The 23,560-nt window shown below is 41.0% G+C and overlaps 1 protein-coding gene across 2 annotated transcripts; it reads right to left on the minus strand.

The window, feature by feature from the left end:
• Positions 1–1,050: 1,050 nt before the first annotated feature.
• On the minus strand, positions 1,051–17,957 carry LOC104596058 (uncharacterized). 2 transcript variants are annotated; one of them, XM_010257066.3, is made up of 5 exons: positions 17,538–17,957; positions 16,657–16,723; positions 2,532–2,580; positions 1,779–1,823; positions 1,051–1,570 (listed from the first exon to the last, which is right to left on the minus strand). In XM_010257066.3, exons 1-5 carry the CDS (start codon positions 17,778–17,780, stop codon positions 1,525–1,527), a joined length of 450 nt encoding a protein of 149 aa, XP_010255368.1. In that variant the 5' UTR covers positions 17,781–17,957; the 3' UTR covers positions 1,051–1,524. The 2 variants fall into 2 exon arrangements, with proteins under 2 accessions (XP_010255368.1, XP_010255367.1); XM_010257065.3 differs by having other exon boundaries at positions 1,051–1,582.
• Between the last annotated feature and the right edge of the window lie 5,603 nt (positions 17,958–23,560).

Below are 23,560 nucleotides of genomic sequence, written 5' to 3' on the forward strand. Positions count from 1 at the left end.
GCATGAAGTGCTCTGCTCCTGAATCCTGATTACGGGTTTTCTGCTGAAGCTTCGACTGAGGCAGCATCCATGGAGGAATTTAGTAATCAATGTATAAACCCAACGGGAAAATACGGACAGGCCCATTGCAGATTTCTAAATTCCACTGCAGATCTATAAACATTCAAAATGTCAAATACCCCCATTCTACACACCAATGCCCACCCGTGAATTGGCATCAATTCCAAACTGACATCTACCCCAAATGTACTTTGGACCTAAAAATTCTGACCCTAGGCTGAACCATCCTTCTCCCTAAACCTAAATGCCACTAGAGATACTCCCTTTGTCCAATCACAGACGTGCTACATCACTGTATTTAGTAGCATATAGCTAGCTCATCATCCATTTACGATTATGACAAAATTAAGGTCTGTTTGGTTCGTAGTCTGAATCGGAATTGAAATCAGAATCGAAATCCTCTGGAATTGGAATCGAAATGGTTCATTCCCATAGTCTGTTTGGTTTAGACAGGAATGGAAATGAGAATTAAAATCAGCAGGAATGGGATTTCATTCCCAAGGGAGGGGCAAGGAATGGCCATTCCTTCAAATGGGGAAAGCCATTCCAGTAGAAATGGGAATGAGATTCCGATTCCGCCCAACCAAACAGTTGGAATCGGAATTCCAATTTGGTTCGGAATAGCCCATTCCGATTCCAGACCCCTATTCCTGCAAACCAAACGGGGCCTTAGTTCTGCACTAGAGTTCAGAACCTATGGGCTAATATGGCCTTAGGGTGGTCGATAAATGTATTTTCGGGCCATGCGTCCCATATTTTTGGGCTGGGCCTCATTAGAACGCTAGAGCTAACCAAATTTAAAATGTCCCCACATTCTTATAATCTATTGGGACTTGACCTCGGGACGTGCAGAATTCACACTTAATAAAGATGCATCATTGCATGATCTCATCTGATAGTAGACCTAAATCCGGTAAGTATGATAATGATACCCACCAACACAACACTTCTGAATTTCTGATGGTTCAACAACCTGCTTGCACTTCATGCTAAATGAACTAATGAAATCTATTTAACACTGTAACAGTAACATCCTCTTAACAGTCAAATTCTCTGTAACTGTAACCTCTTACTTTCCTTTATAACCACATCCAAGTTAATGATACACTGTAATCTTACCGGTATTCAACCTTCTGTAAACAAACCAACGTCAAAGCAGACAATCAACCTTAATGGTCATCCCATTAATGACGGTATTGATGACAATGTATCTTCTCGCTAAAACATCCATATTGGAGAAAACTCTATTTGTTTATTCTTTTTATGATTTTGGATGCAATCAATATATTATAGGTCATGAAATGGCATACCCTTCAGAATTTGTTTGCAGAAGAGCCAGACTTTAAGGCATCTTCAACCTTGAAAGCTCTCTAGGAACAGCACGTAGCATCTTCAAAGGCAGTTTCACCAATCAAACGTTTTTGAGTAGTTCTAACGTGCTGGAATGCCATAAAATAATGGAAATCAGATGAGCCTATTCACTGCTGAATCCAGGGCATCTACATTACTCCTGAGGATTTTCCTTCACGAGTCAAGGAATCAAAGGTCTGTGGTGATAAAGCCAGCAAAAGAAAAAAAAACGAAATATTGCACTGAAAAGTGAAAATAAAGAATTTCTAAATTATTATTTAAGTACTGCAATTCACATCAGTGAATGTGAATGAATGGGCAAGAAGAATGTTAGGTGAGAATATAGTAGCACTTAGATGAAAGGATACAACTGTACAGCTAGATTTTCAATGCCTTTCATTTCCTCATTTAACCTGCAGCACGAGAGAAAATTAAATTATAAAATAAAAAGATTGGAACCCTCCCCCTCTCACCCACCAAAAAAATCAGAAAATGTTGAATGTGAAAGACCTAAAATCTTGTATTCTTATCCTTTTCCAATATAAACTGCAAGCCAAAGGAATTTTTCTTTTTTTTTTTTTTTTTTTGCCACTGAGGACGAATACTGTTAATGAGGATGTATATATGTATGGAAGGAGCTGAATGAACCAAGAAAAACCAAATACTCCACTGCCAATTCATAAGAGTGACTAACAGATCAAACAACTTTTTCATGAATGGTCTGCAATATGCAATCCAAATATGGATATGGTATGGTGGATCTTTTATCTAGAATGCTAGGTAATATATATATATATGGTATTTAAATCTGGATATATATTTTTGAGTCCTATATGGTGTTTAAAAGTACTAAAGTAACGAGTACAAAGCTAACACTCCATTATCGGGTAAGTATCTCTGTTAATTGAATACGTAATATAGACACTCTTTAATCTCTCTTTATTTTTCTACCCTACCCCTATTATCTGAACATGTAGCGTGAAACTGAACATGGAGGTATCATTCTGACATAAATCTACAATCTCACCAATGAAGACTCCTTGAATTCCATGCTTCTGCAATTCTTTGTTTCCAGAATGAAACAATCTTTTAAATAAAGCATTAAGTTGGGGACTAAATACCTGAGACATGAATTTATGTATCTGTTTCCCCTGGTTGCTGCATCAAGTGCTGTAAAAGAATGAAATGTTAGAGATTAGATCAAGATACTAAAAACTAAAAATAAAACCAATGAGCAACTAATTTTCTTCTATAATGAACATTTCATGAAGAAAAAAGGGAACAAAAATTTATGCTGATTCACAAAAAAGAATCATTTCTGAACCAGAATGCATCCATCTAGATTCTATACATCATAGATAAGCCTCTTCATTTTTACTGAATAATAAAAAATGAACTCAGGAGAAAAAAACAAAAAAAAAAGAGATCAGGATTGTGAAGGCCATAGACAAAGATCATAAGTGAACAGTAACATCAGCAGCTATAGTCAAGACCCAAAAGATTGCTATATCCAAATTAGAACATTCAGGGTCCGCTTGGTTCACAGTCGGAATCAGAATCGAAATCGAAATCCTTCTGAATCGGAATCGGAGCGGTCTATTCCCACAGTCTGTTTGGTTCAAACAGGAATGGGAATGAGAATTGGAATCAGCAGGAATGAGATTTCATTCCCAATGGAGGGGCAGGGAATGGTCATTCCTTTAAATGGGTCCGCTTGGTTCATTCCTTTAAATGGGGGAATGCCATTCCAGCAGGAATGGGAATGGGATTCCGATTCCGCCCAACCAAACAGTTGGAATCGGATCCGATTCCAATTCTGATTCCAGACCCCTATTCCTGCAAACCAAACGGGGCCTCAGTACAGTACAAAAAATCAGGCTGGCTCAGTAGCCAATGTGGAACCCAGGAACCGGTATCCAATTGTGTTTGGATTAATGAGCAGATGGTACCGGCATGAAACCCTGATTGATCTGTATGACCCACCTGAATTTTACCAATTATTATGACATGGAAGTTTTAATGAACCTCCGGGGTTGTTATTTATTTAATTAATAAAAATTTTTAATTAATAATGAAAAACGCCTTGCTATTTAGAGAAAATAGCAAGGACACCACTACAAAACAACATAATTGTCATGAAAACATCAAATAAACTAACAAACCAGCAAAAGTTATCACCCTTCTTGCCTATAGATCAAGGTCAGTTTTGATTCTGTGCCCCAGGCCCAGAGCACCCCCCCCCCAACTGAAGACTTGATATGTTTGCACCTTATCTAGATAAAGAGTCTACCAAGTCGCATTATGAATCTCTAACAAGCTGTTCAAACAAGTCAAACAAGAAACTAATGTCTTGCCTCACCTAAAAGGAACCTGAACAGATGTGGGACCTGTTTGGGTTATGGTTGAGCTGGCCCCGGGTGCCACGTGTCACCTCCGTGGCTGCCTTATCACTTTGGCCACGTCGGAACCATGTCATCGGATAAGCGCGACCAAGATAGGAGAGCGTTGTACGGATAAGGAGTACAGATCCACCGGGGATTAGGTCTTATCCCGGAGACCTCAATGAACATCCTCATCCCGACAACCCCGGAAGCCTCATCCGAATCGGACATGGATCTTCAGCTATAAGTAGGTAACCCCCGCTCAAGGTGAGGGACTTTTGACTCTCTAGCATCCGCACTGTTACTCTGCTCAGACCAGCATTGCTCTCTCAACTACTCGGCCCGATCACCCATTCTCCTCACTGACTTGAGCATCGGAGTGCCTACCCGAGGAATAACTCCTCGAGCCTCTGACTCTTTTCTTGGTTTCAGATCTTGCTGCACGGCTTCATCCTTCCACCTCGGCTTCGTCCAATTGGCAGGATTATCTAATTGCAACCTCGATTCAGAACACCTCGGATCGAGCAGCATTAGATTGGCGTCTGTGGGAATCGCACAAAAAGCCATTCCAAACCCTCTTTCCACGCAATCAAGAAAGATGCCAAGAAACACATCCGACCGCTCTACAGGTCGATCCCCATCTCGGGGATCCCACTCGCACCACCGCAGCCCCTTGCATCGTGAATCTCAATAACAGCCTCAGCTATAGACCGCGGTCGACCCCGCCCAGTTCCAGGCAATGCAATAGAAGGCCGACCATATCCTAGCGATGATACAGATGTTGGGATCTACAGCACAACCTCCTCATCAAACCGTCCCCCCTCCTGCCCCAATGCTTACTGCGGCCGATCCTCGCTCTGAGGACCCCAAAAAGCACCGATCGGACAAGGACGAAGCGCAGTCTGGCCAAGAAAGGCAGCAGTTGTCAAGATCGGACTCCTCGGCCCGATTCCGTGAATGCAACGACCGCAAAAAGACACAGTTATGCCCGAGTTCCGGCGAAAGAAAGGCACGCAAAAGGATGCAGCAACAACCAGCCTCCATCGTAGAGTCCAGCTCGGTAAAAGATCACCCCGACGCTCGAACCCTGGCTCACAAGGCACTTCAGCAAGGCTACTTCTGGCCGACCATGAAGCAGGATGCAGCCCAACTCGTCAGGAAATGCAACCGCTGTCAGAGGCATTCCAACCTTCATCGTCAGCCAGAGGTCCCCTTTAAGCCAATCACAAGCCCGTGGCCCTTCACACAGTGGGGAATGGATATCCTCGGACCTTTCCTTACCGCGGTCAAGAAAAAGAAGTCCCTTCTAGTTGCAATGGACTATTTCACCAAGTGGGTGGAAGCCAAAGCCTTGGCACGTATTACCACACTGAATGCCCAGAATTTCTTTTGGCAAAGTATTGTCTGTTGGTTTGGCATTCCTCAATTTCTCATCACCGACAATGGCGCACAATTCACCGATCGTAAGTTCGAAGCCTTCTACACCGACCTGAAGATCGACCACCAGACTACAACCGTTCACCGACTTGAGAGCAATGGGCAGACCGAAGTGACCAACCGAACCCTATTGCACGGCTTGAAGACCAGACTTGACCAGGCCAAGGGAAGGTGGGTCGAGGAGATGCCAAGCATTCTTTGGGTGTACAGGACCACACCGCGGAAAGCTACCGGAGAGACGCCATTCAGCCTAGCATACGGGGCCGAAGCCATGATCCCCGTAGAGATAGGCTCGCCAACTCTCTGAACCAAGCTTTACGATGAGGAGCAGAACAACGAAGACTTCTGCGCAGAGCTCGACCTGGTGGAAGAAGCACGTAACCGAGCATACCTCAAGACGACAACACAGCAACACAAAATGGCCAAGTACTACGACTCCAAAGTCTGAAGAAGAGAGTTCAAGACAAGTGACCTCGTCCTTCGCAAAGTCAATACCACGCCAGCAAAAGGAAAGCTCGGACCGAACTGGGAAGGATTGTACAGAGTGACCAAAGTCCTCGGAACTGGTACCTATAGACTAGAAGACCTCAACGGAAAGCCCATTCCGAGGAGTTGGAATACCGGTAATCTAAGGATGTACTATCAATAACCTACATCAATAAAGACAACATTTTCTACAATCATCTATTCAGCACACACTATCCACACACTGCACAACGCACGCTGCACAACATGCACTGCCTGCGCACTAAGTAGGCCGACCCATAATGGCCAAAACCCACAATGCATAGCCACGCACTGATTCGGCAGCACATAGCCAGTCAACTAGTTGACTTGGTCGATGACGGCCAAAGCCCAAAGCAGGAAGGACGCCCCCGCCTTCTAAGGCTAGAGGGCGACCATCGAACTCCGTGCACCTTGCTGATGAACCGTCAGATCAAAGCTAACCGAAAAATGTCTAGCCCAAAAAGAGCACAAGGCTCCCCGAGACCAGGTGCCACTGAGCATCCCCCAAGCGATGAGAGATCAGAAGCACCTTGGCCAGCGAAAGCCGAAGACTAGGACGTCAAGATCTCGGCTACTCATGACCTCGGCCAGCATAAGACCTAGGCTTACAACTAAGATCGACGAGATAAGGAAATGAAAGAGGGACACACAACTCAGAACAAAAAGCATTTTTCATTAATTACAAAAGATAATTACAAATAGAAAGGCTTGGCATACCGAGCCGTACACATCAACAGCAAATAAAAAAAGAGACAACATCGGAAGAACAGGACAGAAGCAACGGCAGGCAGACATCTCACTCCTCGGTCAGACGGTCTTCGACCTCCTCAGGCACCTCGACGGCAGCAATGTCGCCCTCGGTAGGCGTAGCAGGGACATATGGGCCCAGACCCTGTGCGACCTCGGCGACGTCGAGAAACCTATGCATAATCTTGTCGTGGCAACAGTAGAACCCCTGCTCCCAAGAATGCGAGGCAAAGTTGTCCAACGTGTTCTAATAATCCTTCGAGGCCTTGAACCTAGCAACCACCTCCTCTGCTCAAGCCACCCTCTCGTTGGCCTCCTTCAGCGCCTCCCACGCTCCCTTCAAGTTGGAAACACGGTCCTTCAACTTGCTGACAGTCTCACTCCGCTCCTCGATGCCACGCTTCAGTTGGGCGTTCTCGGCCAACCGAGCCCTCGAACGCTCCACCTCAGCCTGCCCCGCCTCATAAAGTCATCACACCGTCCGAAGGCGCTCGATCACGGCGATCACCGAGCAAGCATTCTACAAGAAGAAACCAACTGTCATCACAACAGAAGTAACCGGCCAAAACAAGCAAGGAGACTTACCGACGCGGCCTGGAGCACAAGCGCACTCTCCAAAGAACCACTTGAAGATTCGACGAGTTCGCACCTAATGGTCGGCGTCAACAAACCCTGAAGAAGTTGCTCAGTTACGCCTTCCATCTCAAGCTCGTCTTCTGGCCGAACACTCCACCGCGGCATGTAGTCTGGAGGGTTGCCACCCTCTGACACATTCTCCCACGGGGGAGGAGAGTGGATGGCCTGAACACCTTCCTCGGGGTCGACCATGACCCAGTGTTTTAAAAGGTGCGCCTAGGCGTAGAGGCAAGGCGTTTTCCAAGCTAGGCACCCCGCCTAGGCTAAGGCGCACAAACCTTGAACAGGCGCCTGCCTTTGTGCCTCAGGTCAGGCGACAGGCGACCCAAGTGAGCGCCTGGATGATGTTTAGTTGTCTACAAATTTCAACTTAAAATAGGATTCAAAATTATATTAAAAATAAAAAAACACAAAATAGGAAACTTAGAAAAAAAAGGGAGGTGAATCGACAAGGTCTTTGCCAAAACAACCAAAAGAAAAAAAGAAAAGAAAGTTTGGAGGGAAGACTTCCTTCGTCCAAAAGTTAGCACTCCAGAAGACAAACCAAAGGAAGTTAAAGCTCATTCAAGCTCAAGTTCGTCCAAGACTCCAACCCTGAATCGAACAGAGCTACAGTATCAGCCTATCAGGTATGTTATGTTTTTTTTGTTTTTTGTTCTTCTTCTTCCTGCGGCAGTTGGCAGTCTAGGTTGAAGCAAGGGCTCCGCCCTATTTTTCTTCTTCTTCAACCTCTTCTTCTTCTTCGTACAAAACATGCATAAAAACAGGGGCTCCGCCCTTCTTCTTCAGTTTTATCAGTAAAACAAGGGCTCCGCCCTCTCTCTTCTTCTTCTTCTTCTTCTTTGGCTATGCCCCATTTGTTTTTTCAGGTTTTGTCATAAAAACAGGGGATCCGCCCCTTTTTTTTCAGTTTTTCTCATTAAAGTAGGGGCTCTGCCCCATTGTTTTTCAGTTGTTATCATAAAAACACCCATTTTTTTCAATTTTTCTCATTGAAACATATTGCTTTTCAGTTTTTATCATAAAAACAGGGGATCCGCCCCATTTGTTTTCAGTTTTTCTCATTAAAATTGGGGCTCCACAGTCCACCCCATTGTTTTTTAGTTTTTATCATTAAAACTGCCCATTCTTCTTTATAGTTTCTACAAAGACTTGTATACTTGCAAAATTGCAGTCTTGCTTCTTAGTGAGTTAAAACAATTCAGTTTTTCTCATTATCAAATAGGATAGTTTATTTATTTCTGTTAGTATCAAGTAGAACTAGAATAGTTTATTTATTTTCAAAGATAGGTTCACAAATATGAGTATTGATAGTTGCAAATTGTAATTGTTATTTGCCAATAGGAAATTTTGCCAACCGAGTAAAGAGATGGGAGACAAGTCCGACAATACTCAAGAAAGCAATAGGAAAGACCCGGGCTGGAAATATTGTTATTTGCAAGATCCAAAGAATACAAATTCTATCACTTGCAAATTGTGGCAAAGTGACAAATGGAGGGATCTATAGAGCAAAGGAACATTTGATTGGTGGAAGAAGGAACGTAAAAGTCTGTCCTAAATGCCCGGAAGAGGTGAAAGAAGAGATATTAGCATACATGCATAGAAAAAAAATCAATGAAAGAGGACATAGTTGGAAGTCAAGAGGGCAGAATTCCTGATTTTGATGATTTTGAACACATAATTGAAGATGAGGATGAGATAGGGGACAAGGTGGAAGTTCTTGGTGTTGGTGGTGGTGATCACATTCCTTCTGCTTCAGGTTCAAAAAAAAGTTCTAAACAGCCCCCCATAGGAAGGCAAAAGGGGCCTTTGGATAAATTTTTTCCTACTCCAAGCCTAGAAGAAATTGTGAATTTGAGAAGAAAATAGAAAAAGATGAAGCAAACCACTATTAGTGATGCGTATAATAAAGAAGGGAGAGAGCAAGTATGCATACACATTGCTAGATGGTTTTATCAAGCTGGTATTCCCTTGAATACCATACGCTTGAAAAGTTTTGAAACAATGGTAGAGGCAATAAGGCAATTTGGTCCAGGATTAAAAATCCCAAGTTACTATGAGTTGTGAGTTCCTTTCTTGAAGAAGGAGGTTGATTATACAAAAACATTGCTTCAGCACCAAAAGGAGTCTTGGGAAAAATGAGGCTGCTCTCTTATGTCTGATGGGTGGACAGATAGAAAGGATAGGACCCTCATAAATTTTTTGGTCCATAGCCGTGCGGGGACAATGTTTATAAAGAGCATTGATGCTTTAAGTGAAGTAAAAACAGCTTAGAGGTTATTTATATTGCTTGACAAGATGGTGGAGAGAATTGGTGAGAAAAATGTTCTTCAAGTTATTACTGACAACACATCAAATTATGTCCTAGCCGGTGAGTTTTATACTTTATTATTTCTATTTAACTTTAGTCTTTTGACATATTAGAGTCACATTTCTTAATTCTTATTTCTTGAATTGTTTTCTTGTATTATTAGGGAAGTTTTTGATGGCAAAGCATCCTCATCTGACATGGACACCATGTACTGCCCATTGTTTGGACTTGATATTGGAAGACATTGGGAAGTTGCCTACTATGAAGAGAACAATTGAGAGGGCAATTGCACTTACGGGTTATACCTATAGCCATCCAGGTTTATTGAACCTGATGAGGAAGTTCACAAATCAGAGAGAATTGATTAGGCCAGCAAAAACTCGTTTTGCTACTTCCTTTTTCACATTGCAGAGTATATACAAACAAAAAAAGAATTTGAGAGATTTATTCAACTCAAAGGAATGGAGTGATAGCAAATGGATAAAAGAAGGAAAAGGGAAAAGAATAGGGGAGACAGTCATGATCATAGTTGTCAAGGCGAAACCTAGGCAACAAGGCGACGTTTGAGGCTCGCCTCACCTAATCGCCTAATTTCTTTTTATTTTTTTCTTATTTATTAGGGTTTAATCAACACAAACATTGCTAAATGCTGTATTGAACCCTCAAAGACTTAAAAACCTGAACCAATAAGGAAGAACTAAAAATTTTATCTAATCAGCACATTTTCCCCTTCCATATATTCTTCTTCTTCTTCTTCTTCTTCTTCTTCTTCTTCTTCTTCTTCTTCTTCTACTACTACCAATACTTTTTTTCTTCTTTTCCTATAACAAAAATAAGGGTTCAGCCCCTATATTTTTTGAATTTTATTTTCCTGCTTCCTTTTCTTCTCATGAATATGTTGATTTTCTATACTTTAATATGAAATTTATACTTTTCTTATGAAAATCATGAATAATTATTAAAGAAATATGGTTATGGTACCTAGAGAACTACCCTAGGATCTATGTTTTTAACATAAAAAATCCATCATCTAAGCGACGCCTAGGCACCCGCCTAGGCAACTAGGCGACTAGGCACCCCTAGTCGCCTAGCCTCGCCTTGGCGCCTTGAAAACTATGGTCATGATGCCCACATTTTGGAATAATGTCATCTTTACTCTTAAAGTGTGTGACCCTCTTGTTCGTGTATTAAGGTTGGTGGATCGTGAAAACAAGCCTTCCATGGGTTATATTTATGAGGCTATGGATCGAGCAAAGGAGGCCATTGACAAGGCATTTGGTGGAAGGAAAGAAAAATATGAAGAAATTTTTGAAATTATTGATAAGAGGTGGGAATGCCAACTCCACCAACCATTGCATGCAGTTGGTTACTTTTTAAACCCCCAATTTTATTATGATGATCAAGAGAGAATTGAAACAGATGAAGAGGTTATGATGGGCCTTTTTAAAGTAATTGAAATGCTTGAGAAGGACAAGAATAAGAGAAGTGTAATCACTGATGAAATATCCAAGTACAAGAATGCAGAAGGCATTTTTGGTTTTGATATGGCTATTTCCCAGAGGAAGACTAAAGCACCAGGTAAATAACATTGATTTAATAATTAATACAATATTGGATTATCTTAATATTTTTAGTTTGTCTAATGATCACTAGTTCAGTTAATATTTATATTTTTTAGTTGATTGGTGGACCATATTTAGTGCTTCTACCCTGAATCTACATAAGATTGCAATGAAAGTTCCAAGTTTGACATGTACTGCATCGGGGTGTGAGAGAAATTGGAGCGTATTTGAGCATGTATGTCAAACTACGACACTCAAATACTTCCATTTTTTTTTGGATAAACTATCTTAAATTTACACATTTAATTTTTTGAATTAATAGATTCGTACTAAGAAAAGAAATCGATTGGATCAGAAGTGATTGAATGACTTGGTATTTGTTAAGTTCAACCAGATGTTTAAAGAAAGTTTTGACTCACGTAGCACCAATGACCCCATTTCATTAAAAGATATAGATGAGAGTAATGAATGGTTAATGGGGGAGGTAGGATGTGATGAGGATGGTGCAGAAGCTGATTTAGTGTTTGGTGATGATACACTAGCATGGGGAGATGTTACTCGTGCTTCTGGAGTTGAAGAGCCACTAATGTATACAAGGTCTAGAGCTTCAATTTCCCAAGTAAGAGCAACAAAATCTAGTGGAAAAAGACCAAGACAGCTTCAATTGGAAGATGAAGAAGAGGAAGAAGAAGTTGAAGTTGATGTTGAAGAAGAAATGGAAGAGGATTTTGAGGACTACAAGTCAGATGACAATGAAGATGAAGTTGAACTTCCAAGTGAAGATGAAGATGATTAGAGGATGAGGATGCTGATTAAGACATTGAATCTTGAAGAATGGCTGAACTGAAACCTTAGACTCTTTTTTATATAGAAATTTGTCTCTGACTCATTTTTTGGGTAGAAAACTGTCTATGACTCTTAATATATAGCTTGTTTTTTGAAATATTTTTCAAATCTGATTCCTTACTTGCTTATTACAATAAATGATTAATTTTTATATTGATTTTGTTATGTGTGAGTGTAACGGTGTGAGCCATGGAGAGGATACTGATACCAAGAGGTAAGTGTCTTTTAAGTGTTAACTTCATTAACGCCGATTATCTAATGTTGTCTAGGTTGTGCACTTGTGCTCATGTGTCATATTCTTTAATTCTTTTATATTTATATTTTATATTTTTATATTGAATCATTGAATTTGAATGTGTTATATTGTTCTGTTTTTTTTTAGCCTAGTTTTAATGCTGATTTCTTAATTCTGTACTTATTGCATATTTTCCTGATTAACCAATTGAATCACTGCTGATTGCATATTCTTTATTCTTTTATATTTAATGCTGATTGCATTTGCATATTCTATAATTATTTTATATTTAATCATGCTGATTTCTTAATTTTTATATTGAGCCATGGTTGATTTCATAATTTATCAGTTTATGAGTTTATCTCTAATTTTTTTTCTGTAGATTCAAGATAGATCATTGATGATTGCATATTTGCATATTTTCCTGATTCATTAACTTCAGAATTCAGATTGCTGATAAGCTGATTACATTACCTCTAATGAGTAATGTCTAATAATCTAAGTATCTAACTCTAACCAATTGAGATAATAATTAAGTAATTAACTTTGTTTTTTGATATTTTCCTGATTTCTTAGAATTTCTACATGTTTTTTTCTTATGTTTTCTATTTTTCTCTATTATTTTAGTTTTTTTTTATTTTGTGCGCCTTTTTTAAAAAGGCGTGCACCTCGCCTTGCGCCTCAGGCACATTTGGAACCTATCGCTTTTTGTGCGCCTTTCTCTTTTAAAACACTGCCACGACCACCTGCTCGTCGGCCTGCCTCGACCTCTTCTACTGCCGAGGAGTGCATTCTGCAGACCTTGGCTGCACGTCATCAACTTAGGGCTGAGACCCCTGGGTATGGCCGGACCACACTCTCTCTGCTGCGGCCCTCATGCGACAGGACATCTCCTCGCAACTAGCTATTTCAGCACCTGCGCAAGATAAACAGCAAAATCAATACCAAGTCCAAAAGCTCGGAAAAGAGAAGAAATTGGTAAAGGCAGCATGAGACACAGACCGGTCGTCTCACTCATCAGCCTGGCACTAATCAACTTCAAAAAGGACGTGTACTCCATCACGTCGACCTCCTCAATCATCTCTATCGACGCCCTTTCCTCCTCGGTCAGCTGAGTCAGGGTGGGCACCTTCACTTTTGTCCTCGGCTTCTGGAGCTCAGCCGATAGAGGCAAGCCTCCAGGATAGCGCACGAAGAACTTCCCCTTCCAGCGCTTCATTGAGGACGGGGCCCCCACCAACACTTTGATGCGTTGCCAAGCCGAGAAGTAGTAATACCCCTGCTAGTGATGCTTCAATTGGATGAAATACGCAAACATCGGCAGGGTAATATCAAGACTGTGGATTTAGCAATAGCAAAACAGGCCGACAAAAAACCTAAAAGAGTTTGGCATTAGCTGGAAAGGCAACATCCGGTACCACCTGAATAGCTCAATCCCCTCGCATAGGGGAAATCTTAGCTCGGCCACCAGGCTGTGCTCATGCACAGAGCTCGCCTAGCTGAGTTAAAGTGGGTTTCTCACCAACCCTCGGGCACCTAAGTTCATACTCTTTGGGAATGCAGTACAGGGCTCTTATCCGGGCCAAGTCCCCAGGCGTCAGACAACACGGAGTCGTCCCGAATTGGCTACCAGCCCACGGAGGAAGGGCGACCTCCTCCTCAGTTGACGGCTCAGCCTCGGCCTCCCACTCAGCGACCCGCTCAGGATCAAAGGCCTCAAAGTCCTCGGCCCCAGCCCCCCGACCGTCGGCCTCACGAGTATTGAGCGCAGCAGCCTCAACGAGAGACCTCGGATCGGACTCACTATGGGAAGAAAAGGAAGAGGAAGAACGGGAAGAGTCCGCGGACAAGGAAGACATCTTACCGGATTCTACGAAAGCCTAGACCGCGGAACTAAAGCAACACCGAGCCGAATACTACCTCTCGCAGAGCTCTACACGCACTTCCTTTGCAAATGACAAAGTGGAAATCCTCTTCACCCCCTTTTATAGGGCCCCAAGCAATCCATATCAACGGCGTAGATCAAACGCCGCCCCCTGACAACTCGGGAAGACGAAACGACACCACTGCCCTTCGCACTTTTTGTAGCCTCGGGGAGGCAAAACGACACTCCCCCCAATCTGCCTCGGAAACGGTACGAGCATCGAGCCGGCCGATTCGCCCAAAAAACCGGTTCAACCTTGAGTACCTCCGCAAAAGATAGCATGCTCAACCAAACTTCTAATTCAAATTCCTCAGTCGAGAACCAAAGAGATCTTCCACGCCACACCGCAGCCGAGCACTACACTCCTCGACTTCGGAACTAGGGGAGTGGTGTTTAGGTTATGGTTGAGCTAGCCCCAGGTACCACATGTCACCTCCGTGGCTGCCTTATCACTTTGGCCATGTCGGAACCACATCATCAGATAAGCGCGACCAAGATAGGAGAGCGTCGTACGGATAAGGAATACAGCTCCACCTGGGATTAGGTCTTATCCTGAAGACCTCGGTGGACAACGTCATCCCGACAACCCCGGAAGCCTCATCCGAATCGGACACGGATCTTCAGCTATAAGTAGGTAACCCCCGCTCAAGGTAAGGGACTTTTGACTCTCTAGCATCCGCACTGTTACTTTGCTCGAACCAACATTGCTCTCTCAACCGCTCATCCCGATCACCCATTCTCCTCACTGACTTGAGCATTGGAGTGCCTACCCAGGGAATAACTCCTCGGGCCTCTGACTCTATTCTTGTTTCAGATCTTGTTGCACGGCTTCATCCTTCCACCTCAGCTTCATCTAGTTGGCAGGATTATCTGACTGCAACCTCAGTTCAAAACACCTTGGATCAAGCAGCATCAGAACCCTTCATTTCATCCAGCATATTACAACTTGACAGTAACCTTCAGCTATCACTCCATTCCATCCAGAGGAGAAAGCCAGTATTATCCCTTGAAAAAGAACAAGCAATTGTTCTCCTAGTTAAATCCTACATCTTATGGGTCCAGAGTAACTCAGCAATAAAGTTCCTTCATGATCTTTTAACACACTTTCAACTTTGAAGGATCCCAAGTTTCCTAAAGAGCAACCACCAAAGTTGAATTTTATCAACCCTTTTCTGGAGGGCTCTCAAACCTCAAGATAGAATCCCATGGTGTTGACAGGACTATAAGTGTGTAATCGAGGGTAGAACAGTTCATTATTGTTTCTTTATGAAACTAGCAGACATGGAGAAATTTATAATTTTCCTTCTTATTTCCAGTAGTTAATATAAAAGATAGCAAAGCAACAGGTGCACCCCACAATTGCTGTTTTCTTCTTCATTCAGTTTCTCTTCTTTTCTTCTTCTCACTCTCACTACCTTCTATAGTTTCTTCTCATCATGAGAACAACCTTGCTTCCTTTAAAATGGAAATCCAGCAGGCTACTCTAACAGCAATAAGATGAACATAATGCCCATGTCTTGACTTTTTGTTATAAAAGATTATTGTATTTCTTTCATTCTACATACACCAACCAAAGAACATTTGCCTCGGTACAACTCCACATAATCTTTCTTAGTAGAAAAAAGGAGATAAATCTTCCATATATGAAGGAGCAGACCAAGAATCACCAAAAAAGAAGGAATGGTGGTTGCTTATAGCCAAGAGGAACAAATGTTTGCATTCTCACCATTCTTGAATCTTGAGGCATGAGACACACATGAGGACTGAGGGAAGAGGCACCAAATTTTCCTTTCCTGTTGGAGTATTTCACCAGTATTTATATGATTGAATCATCAAACTGTTTGACCTGGTTACCAGGTGGCAGGTCACCCACTGACCTAGACAGTCAAATTGGTGAATCATCATCTGGAAAGAAAAGTGGGTCAGTCATGGTCCCGGTTTTAAAACATAGCACCTGACAGTAGGTTGTTTCCATATACAAAAATATTGTAGTCTAGGAAAAACAAGCCATAGTGTTCTACCCACCCACCCCTACGGGCCTACCCCCCAGCCAAACATCCTCACAAAACTTGACACTGTCTGGAGTAGAGTCATATTGAATGTGTCTCGTGAACATAATGTACACAGTCTCTATTGTTTTCCATGGGCAATGTAAATTGTAATGTCCAACAAGGTTGTTATTTGTCATTTAAAACACCAATTGGAACTTTCTTTAAAAAGTTGTACCATTATTGGAAAAAAAAAAAAAAAAAAAACCTCTAGAATATGGCACTTTTCTGTCAAGTAGAATGTAGCACTTCGCTGTCAAAGAGATGTAACTCTTGGGTAACCAGATAGTACATTAGAATGTGTGGAAGAATATGAAATAATTTTGAAATTAGACTGTATAAGCCAATGTGCAGTGGAAGATGAATGAAATGATTTTAAAATTACACATTATAAGCCAATTTATTAAGCTTACTGTCCAATAACAGATTAAGATGCTAAGAAAATAAGTCATAATAGATTCCCAAGAAAGCATGACATTAAGAAGAAAATGTGATTGTTTTCTATTTTGCGATATTTTGAATTGCATAAATAGTGTTCCATTTAACCATGTTGGCTGTCATAACAATAAGCAGATTTTGATGCTTCACAGTTCACACACAAATTTAGCTTACCAGATTCTTGCAGGCGGCCAACAACATCGCTGAAGCATTGCATATGATCGATCGAGTTGTTGGTGGCCTGCAAGAAGTTCAATAATATATCAGGTATACAATTAATAAAAGTAAAATATGAAAACAATACAGATTACAGAGTGCTTCCTATATGCATTTCAGATTCTCATCCTTCCGTTTTCTGTTTTGAACAGGCTATGTAATTTTGTCAAATGGGTCAACCACTGGTAACTTCCCAAAAGTTAGCTTATCAGTTTCATGAATGTTACTTTGGCCAAAATGCTAAAAGAACCACCTAGTTAGTGTAAGCTACCTAGCAGCTAAGAGGCAACCTCTTATGCAATAGTAATGAGGAACTTGCATCCTATCTTCTTAGCTGGAGCCTTGGAGGTTCCTTTTTAACAGACTTGTATTATATGCTTTCAGTGACAGTGACTCGGTATTGTCCTAAAGAACTCTGTCCGCTTTTTGGTGAGAAGATCCAGGTTGAGGTAACATGTAACGTCCAAGCCTTCCAATATATTGGGATTATTCTACCATCTTCATTCTGTTCATTTCCCCAATTTGATTTCAGTAACTATAAGAAACAACGTTTCACATGAAAATACGAATTGCCGGAACATTGTATTTCTTACAGAAACAACAGCTAAATGTAAACTATTTGATTTAACTATAAGGTCGTCGAGCACATGTAACCTAATGCTTAAACTCCCAGTTAAAATATTTTTCATTCATGGAAAGAACAAAATTGCGAAATTGTTATTTTGACCTAAAAAGAGGTTCAACTGTAGTAAGAGAGAATTGCAACCTAAAATACAAAAAAAAAAATGCATAAACTGAACAATTGAGAAGCTCTGGATCAACGAAACTAGGAAACATACCTGAGATAGAGCCAAGCGGAGGGAGGAGAAGAGGGACGTGAAGCTCTCGGCAATGGCCAGTGAATCCTTTTCAACGATTTCGATAGCTTTAAGGAGCTCATTCTGATCGAGCAAGGGTTTCGGTTCAAAACGACTTTCATGGGAATCCGGATTGTTTTGTATAGGCATAGGTATCGAATCTCGATCGGGGTCTGCAATTGGGTTATCCATCGTCGTCGAAGCAGTGTTTGTGCCTCTTTCCATTTACCGCGGGTTTTCTAATCTTGCTTTTTCTGCTACTTGTGCAATGTCAAGGATTTCGATTTCTGAGCCCTTCGTTTATTTGAATCAGTTGTGAATTGTTTAATTCCTTTACGCTGCGTTTGATAAATGTAAATATGGTTTACATTTTAAATCGTTTTTGCACTCATCTTGTTGTTTGAAACGGGTGTTAAGTGTGGGTTCCATCATTAAATATTCTATCTATCTTATTTTCCAATGCCTTAATTTTGGTTAAAAAATTAATTATCAAAAGAATATAAATTTGTATCTAAAAAATAGGTACAATAATGATATCTTTTCGAAGTACAAAAATGTCAAAAAAATACATTTTGATGTGATAACCATTACTTTTTTACATGTCAAACAAACACTCGGGAACTGAAATACATAAATACCCTGATTTGATGTTTGTATTGCAAACAAATGGAGTCTTAAGCGAAAGAATACAAATACAAATATGTACGGTGCAAACACATACAAAATAATACAAAATTCAAGATTTTGTACTCTACAAATTTCCTTTCTTGACGTTTGGGTGTGTTTGGTGAAGGGTTGAAATGAATTTGGAAAAAAAAATCACATCAAACTAATTTAATTTAATTTATCCATAAAGAAAAAATCCATTATACCCACTAATGCTGCTCAATTTGAGGTAGTTCTTGAACCGATGTCACAATCAGATAATCTTGCCAACTAGGCAAAGCCGAGATGGAAGGACTAAGCCGTGCTCTAAGATCTGAAACCAAGAAGGCAGTCAGAGGCCCAAGGAATTATCCCCAGGTAGATACTCTAACGCTCAAGTCAGTTGAGGAAAGTGGACAGTTGGGCCGAGCAGTTAGAGAACGGTGGTCTATTGATATAAGATAAGAATATATATGTGTCAATGGATCGGATTTGGGTTGAAACCAATCTAATTCAAAATGAATTTGAACAGATTGGACAGTTCAGACATTGAATTGGACCAGTCCAAATTGGTACATTCATTGGATTGGATTGGACCTGGTCCATTTATAATGGCCTCACATTGGACTGGATCGGATTGGACCAAATACAGTCCAATTGACACCCCTACACAGGCTCCAAAAAGAAATAATTAAGAGCACACAAGCTCTAAAGAAGCATTCAGGAGCACGCAGGCTCCAGGTACAATAGATCTTTGAAGAACATGACCAACAACTCCCCACCGGAAGCTACTCCTCGTCACATTGAAGCTCATCGTCAACCTCGTCTGTTGCCGACCTCGCCATCTTCCCCGTCTGGAGTTAAAGGCTCTTGGTCGATTTACACGGCTAGTTCGTCCGATACCGGCCTAATAGATAGGTTACCGAAATCAAAGTTGGGATGGAGGGACTTGAGGCAGCGGCATCGACATAGCTCAAATCCCCTCTTTATAGAAGGAAGGGCACTTTTGCCCTTTTCTTGCTCATACTCTGTCCACGTGCAATACCACTCCAGCACTTCACCCCCAGGACGCCGAACTGAATAACCGCACCGTACCTGACACCGAAGGAGTCCGTATCCAGGGGCAGCACACCTGAATAACTTGGGATTTGACGCTTGACAGCCGCACTTCAACGGCCACCTGCCACCACCATCTCCAGTTACAGAGACGGCTCCGACAAAGAGAGCAGTGGCGGTTCTGCCCCAGCAGAGGTGATGACACCCGAACTGGCAAAAGCGCAGAGGTAATCATACCCGACCTGACAGAATCTTAGGAATGAATGCGCAAAGTAGTTATAAAAGGCTCTCTACCCCCCAAGTCTGGTTTCATCTTGCCTTTGAGGAAATACTAACTTGAGCTTCGGAGCATACTCACCGGGTTCTTCCCCGGAGATTACTCTCTTTCCCCTCATTTCAGGCACCTTCTGCTCCAGCCTGAGGCAAGATCTTTGACAGCTAGGACCCGCCGGATTGCGCACCATCAGGAATCTTTATATTTCTCCATAGATTTTAGCGGCAAATAAACGCAGTTTTTTTCTCATCACATATAATAATGGTTTGACCGTCCGGGTCAACGACAGTTCAAAAACGTTGTTTCAAATTATGGGGGTTGGCCGAGTCTCAACAAATCCTCAATTTTCTTTAGCTAGAAAGTCCATAGAAGAACCAGAAGGGATGGATATTGCTCATTAGTTTGGAGTTAACAGGGAAAGAAAACTATCTTGGACCTAAGGGTGTCAATGAAGTGGTTTTGGATTGGACTCCGTCCAGCCCAAAATCAATTTGGATGGATTGGATGGATTGGATGGACCAGCAAGACATATTGGATTGGACCTATCCGGTCCAAAATATTTATTAGATTGGATTGGACCTGGTCCATACGTAATAAATTTATATTGGATTGGGTTGGATTAAGCCAATATCTGGTTCATTGATATAAGATAAGAATATATGTGTCAATAGACCGGGTTTGGGTTGAAACCAATCTAAATCAAAATAAATTTGAACAGATTGAACGGTCCAAACATTGAATTGGACCAAGTCAAAACATTCATTGGTTTGGATTGAACCTGGTCCATTTATAATGGACTCACATTGGACTGGATCGAATTGAACCAAATCTAGTCCAATTGACACCCCTATTTGCACCCCAAATCAAAGCTATAAGCCGTGACTTTTGGTTGGGGAAGCCCTCACATATATCTCAAAGGCTGGATGTTCTTCATGAATAAAAAAAAATGTAGGGGTTTGGGATTCCAAGATACTGATTCAAGAAATAGTGCACTACTTATGAAACTCACATGGCATTTAAAAAATGCTTAATTATTAACACTCAAGTCCTTAAGCACCATGACTTCATTTTGGCAGGTCCATAAGAGAAGATGTGATTCCTATACATGTAGGGGTGTCAACGGTATTCAAAAATCTGATTTCAAATTTGAGATTCGACATAATTGAATCGGATTCAGATAATTTGAATATCTAATTGGTCGAATTCGGATATCCTATTCATACGAATAGTTAATCGGATTCGAATTTGGATATGACCTGTCGATTCGATAAATATCCGAATTTGACCGATTGTTTAAGTCTTATATATAATATATAAAATATTTAAATGTCTTATTTAATTTATATATATAATAATTAAACTATATGAATGATTTATATATTTATATACTTTATATAAATAAAATATTTATTTTATATATTTATTAGTTACCTAAAATAATTAATTAGTCAAATTCGAATCGAATCGAATATTCGAATATTTAATCGAATTTGAATTTGGATATTGATTTTCAAAATCCGTCAAATACCGAGTTTTTTAATCGGATTCAAATTCGAATATTACCTGATCCGATTCTAATTCGATTCGTTTACACCCCTATGTACATGATACAACATGCTTGACTAAATAGAAAAAAAAACAAAAGAATTTGCTAAAAGGGGCGAGGGTGGCGATTCCATATGATTGCATATGGAATACCTAGTACCTACATTAAAACTAGAGGAATTGGCAGAGTTAAAAAACTGAGAGATGAACATTTTCACCATTCCCACTGCAACTGTTGTTGAAGGTTGGTCCCCACCTACTGCACCCGTTGTCAAAATCAATGTGGATGGTACAATGGACCATGACAAGTTTGGGATGGGAATTGTAATTAAGACCACTAGTGGAATCTTCATCTTTTTTTTTCCAAAGTTGATTTGATGCAATGAATTTCTAAAAGAACCATTCAACCTAAAAGCTTAAGCTGTTAGATGAGGTTCTTGAATTTCCAAAGTTGATTTGATGCAATGAATTTCTAAAAGAACCATTCAACCTAAAAGCTTAAGCTGTTAGATGAGGTTCTTGAATAGATTTTTATTTTCTAACATGTCCTTTCACATGAAAGCACATCAGGCTTAAAGCATGGACAAACACAGGCCCACCCATACCTTGGGCTGAAACTTAATTAATTATAGTGGGGGCCATGAGAGTCGAACACTAGACCACTTGGTCGGCTCTAATACCATGTAAAAAAACCATTCAACCTAAAAGTTTAAGTTGTTACATGAGGTCTTTAAATATGTTTTTATTCTCTAACAAAATTGCATATACGATCCCTTTAAAAAAAAGGCACATAGTCTCAAGCACAAAAGAGCAAAATATGAATGAGATTTTATGCTAATATGTACACGTTTCTAGGGGTCATAATGGGTTCAACCTTCTTTCACTTATCCCTGCCAACAAAATACCTTCCAACACCCTACAACTTTAATGGCGGGTCCCAATTTTATGACTGTCCCCAATTTTATAACAAGATGTATCGCATCAAATTGGTAGGTTGTTGGAACTTGTTTTGTTGGTAGGTGATCCAACTCCTTTTCCCCTTTGTGTTTCTATCAATGGTATAATTTAACATTTAGGAATTATGTCCCATTTAAGTGGGTGTCCGGGTTATGTTTGAGCTGGCCCTAGACATCACGTGTCGCATACGTGGCCATCTTATCTCCTCGGCCACGTCAATGCCTCGTCACCTCCATGGCCCATCTTATCTTCTCTGCCACGTTAGCACCGCATTATCCCTGTGGCTCACCTTATCTCCTTGGCCACATCAATGCCGCATCATGTGGATAAACGCGACCCAAACAAGAGAACGTCGTACGGATGAGGACTCCGTTGGGGATTAGGTCTTATCCCGAAGACCTTGACGGTTAACCTCATCCCGACAACTTTAGAAGTCTCATTCGACTATGACACGGATTTTCGGCTATAAAAAGGTACCTCCCGTCCAAGCAATCGGTTTCGTTTTACCCCAAACCCAAAATCTGGTAAAAAACTGTTGAAAAAGTCAATAAACCATTGACCCGGGCGGTCAAACAGTTAACCCGTTCAACAGTATTTGACCATTTTTTATTTTTTCATTTTTTTAATTTTGCTGTCAGAATGGGTTGTCGGTTCAAACCGAACAGTCGGACCATCTACCCGAAAACCGATGGCCAACACAGTTCCGTTTTCGAGTCATTTTTTAAAACGTTGATTTGAAATGATCTTTTTAAGAGTGTCAATTTTACCACTGGTGCACCTTGCAAAGAGTAATATGTCGTCGACAACCATAAGGTGATTCAACTTCAGATAGTTTTTGGCAATTTTGATACCATAGAGGAAGCCTGAGTCAAGGTGTTTGGCTAGGAGCTGGGGGAACAAATCCATGTAGGGGATAAATAAATAAGGGGGAGGGGGCAGCCTTGACGAAGTCCCCTTTCAAGCTGAAGGGTGCCATTAAGCATGATAAAAAAGGTGGGAGTGACTTGATAGTAAAAGTCGGTCAGAGTAGAAACCTCTTCGTTGTAAAGTTCAAATAAAGAATTCCTATTCAATTCTATCATAGGCCTAAGAAAGATCAATCTTCAACATAAAACTTGCACTAATTCCTCTCGTCTTCCTCATGAAGTGAACAATCTCTATAATGGTTTTTAAAACTGGACCGGATCAGACGGTCGGACCGGAAAAACCAAGAACCGGTCAGGTGACCAGTTTTGGTTTTCCCCAAAACTGTTGATTTTGGTTAGTGAACCGCTGACCCGGGCGATTAACCATTCGAACCATTTGAACCGTTCGAATGGTTTCCACCATTTTTTGTTTTTTTATTATTTTTTTTGTCAGAACGGGCTGACTGTTCAAATCAAACATTTGTTTTTAAGGCCTATGATAACTCGAACCGTTCAACCCAATAACCGGACCCCTGACCAGTTCTGTCTCCGGGTCGTTTTTATAAACCATGATCTCTATAGCTATAACTTTTTTCTTATCAAAAATATGTCTATCAAGAGAG

The sequence above is a fragment of the Nelumbo nucifera genome, chromosome 1 (assembly GCF_055504915.1).
Source record: "Nelumbo nucifera cultivar China Antique chromosome 1, China Antique-T2T, whole genome shotgun sequence".
NCBI lineage: Eukaryota > Viridiplantae > Streptophyta > Magnoliopsida > Proteales > Nelumbonaceae > Nelumbo > Nelumbo nucifera.

Coding starts and splice junctions, on each gene's coding strand:
- LOC104596058 (XM_010257065.3), bottom strand. CDS start 17,780: ATGGAAAGAGGCACAAACACTGCTTCGACGACGATGGATAACCCAATT. Junction 2,581..16,656: donor TGGCCGCCTGCAAGAATCTG/GTAAGCTAAATT, acceptor ATTCTTTTACAG/CACTTGATGCAGCAACCAGG. Junction 1,583..1,778: donor GAAAATCTAGCTGTACAGTT/GTATCCTTTCAT, acceptor TGACTCGTGAAG/GAAAATCCTCAGGAGTAATG.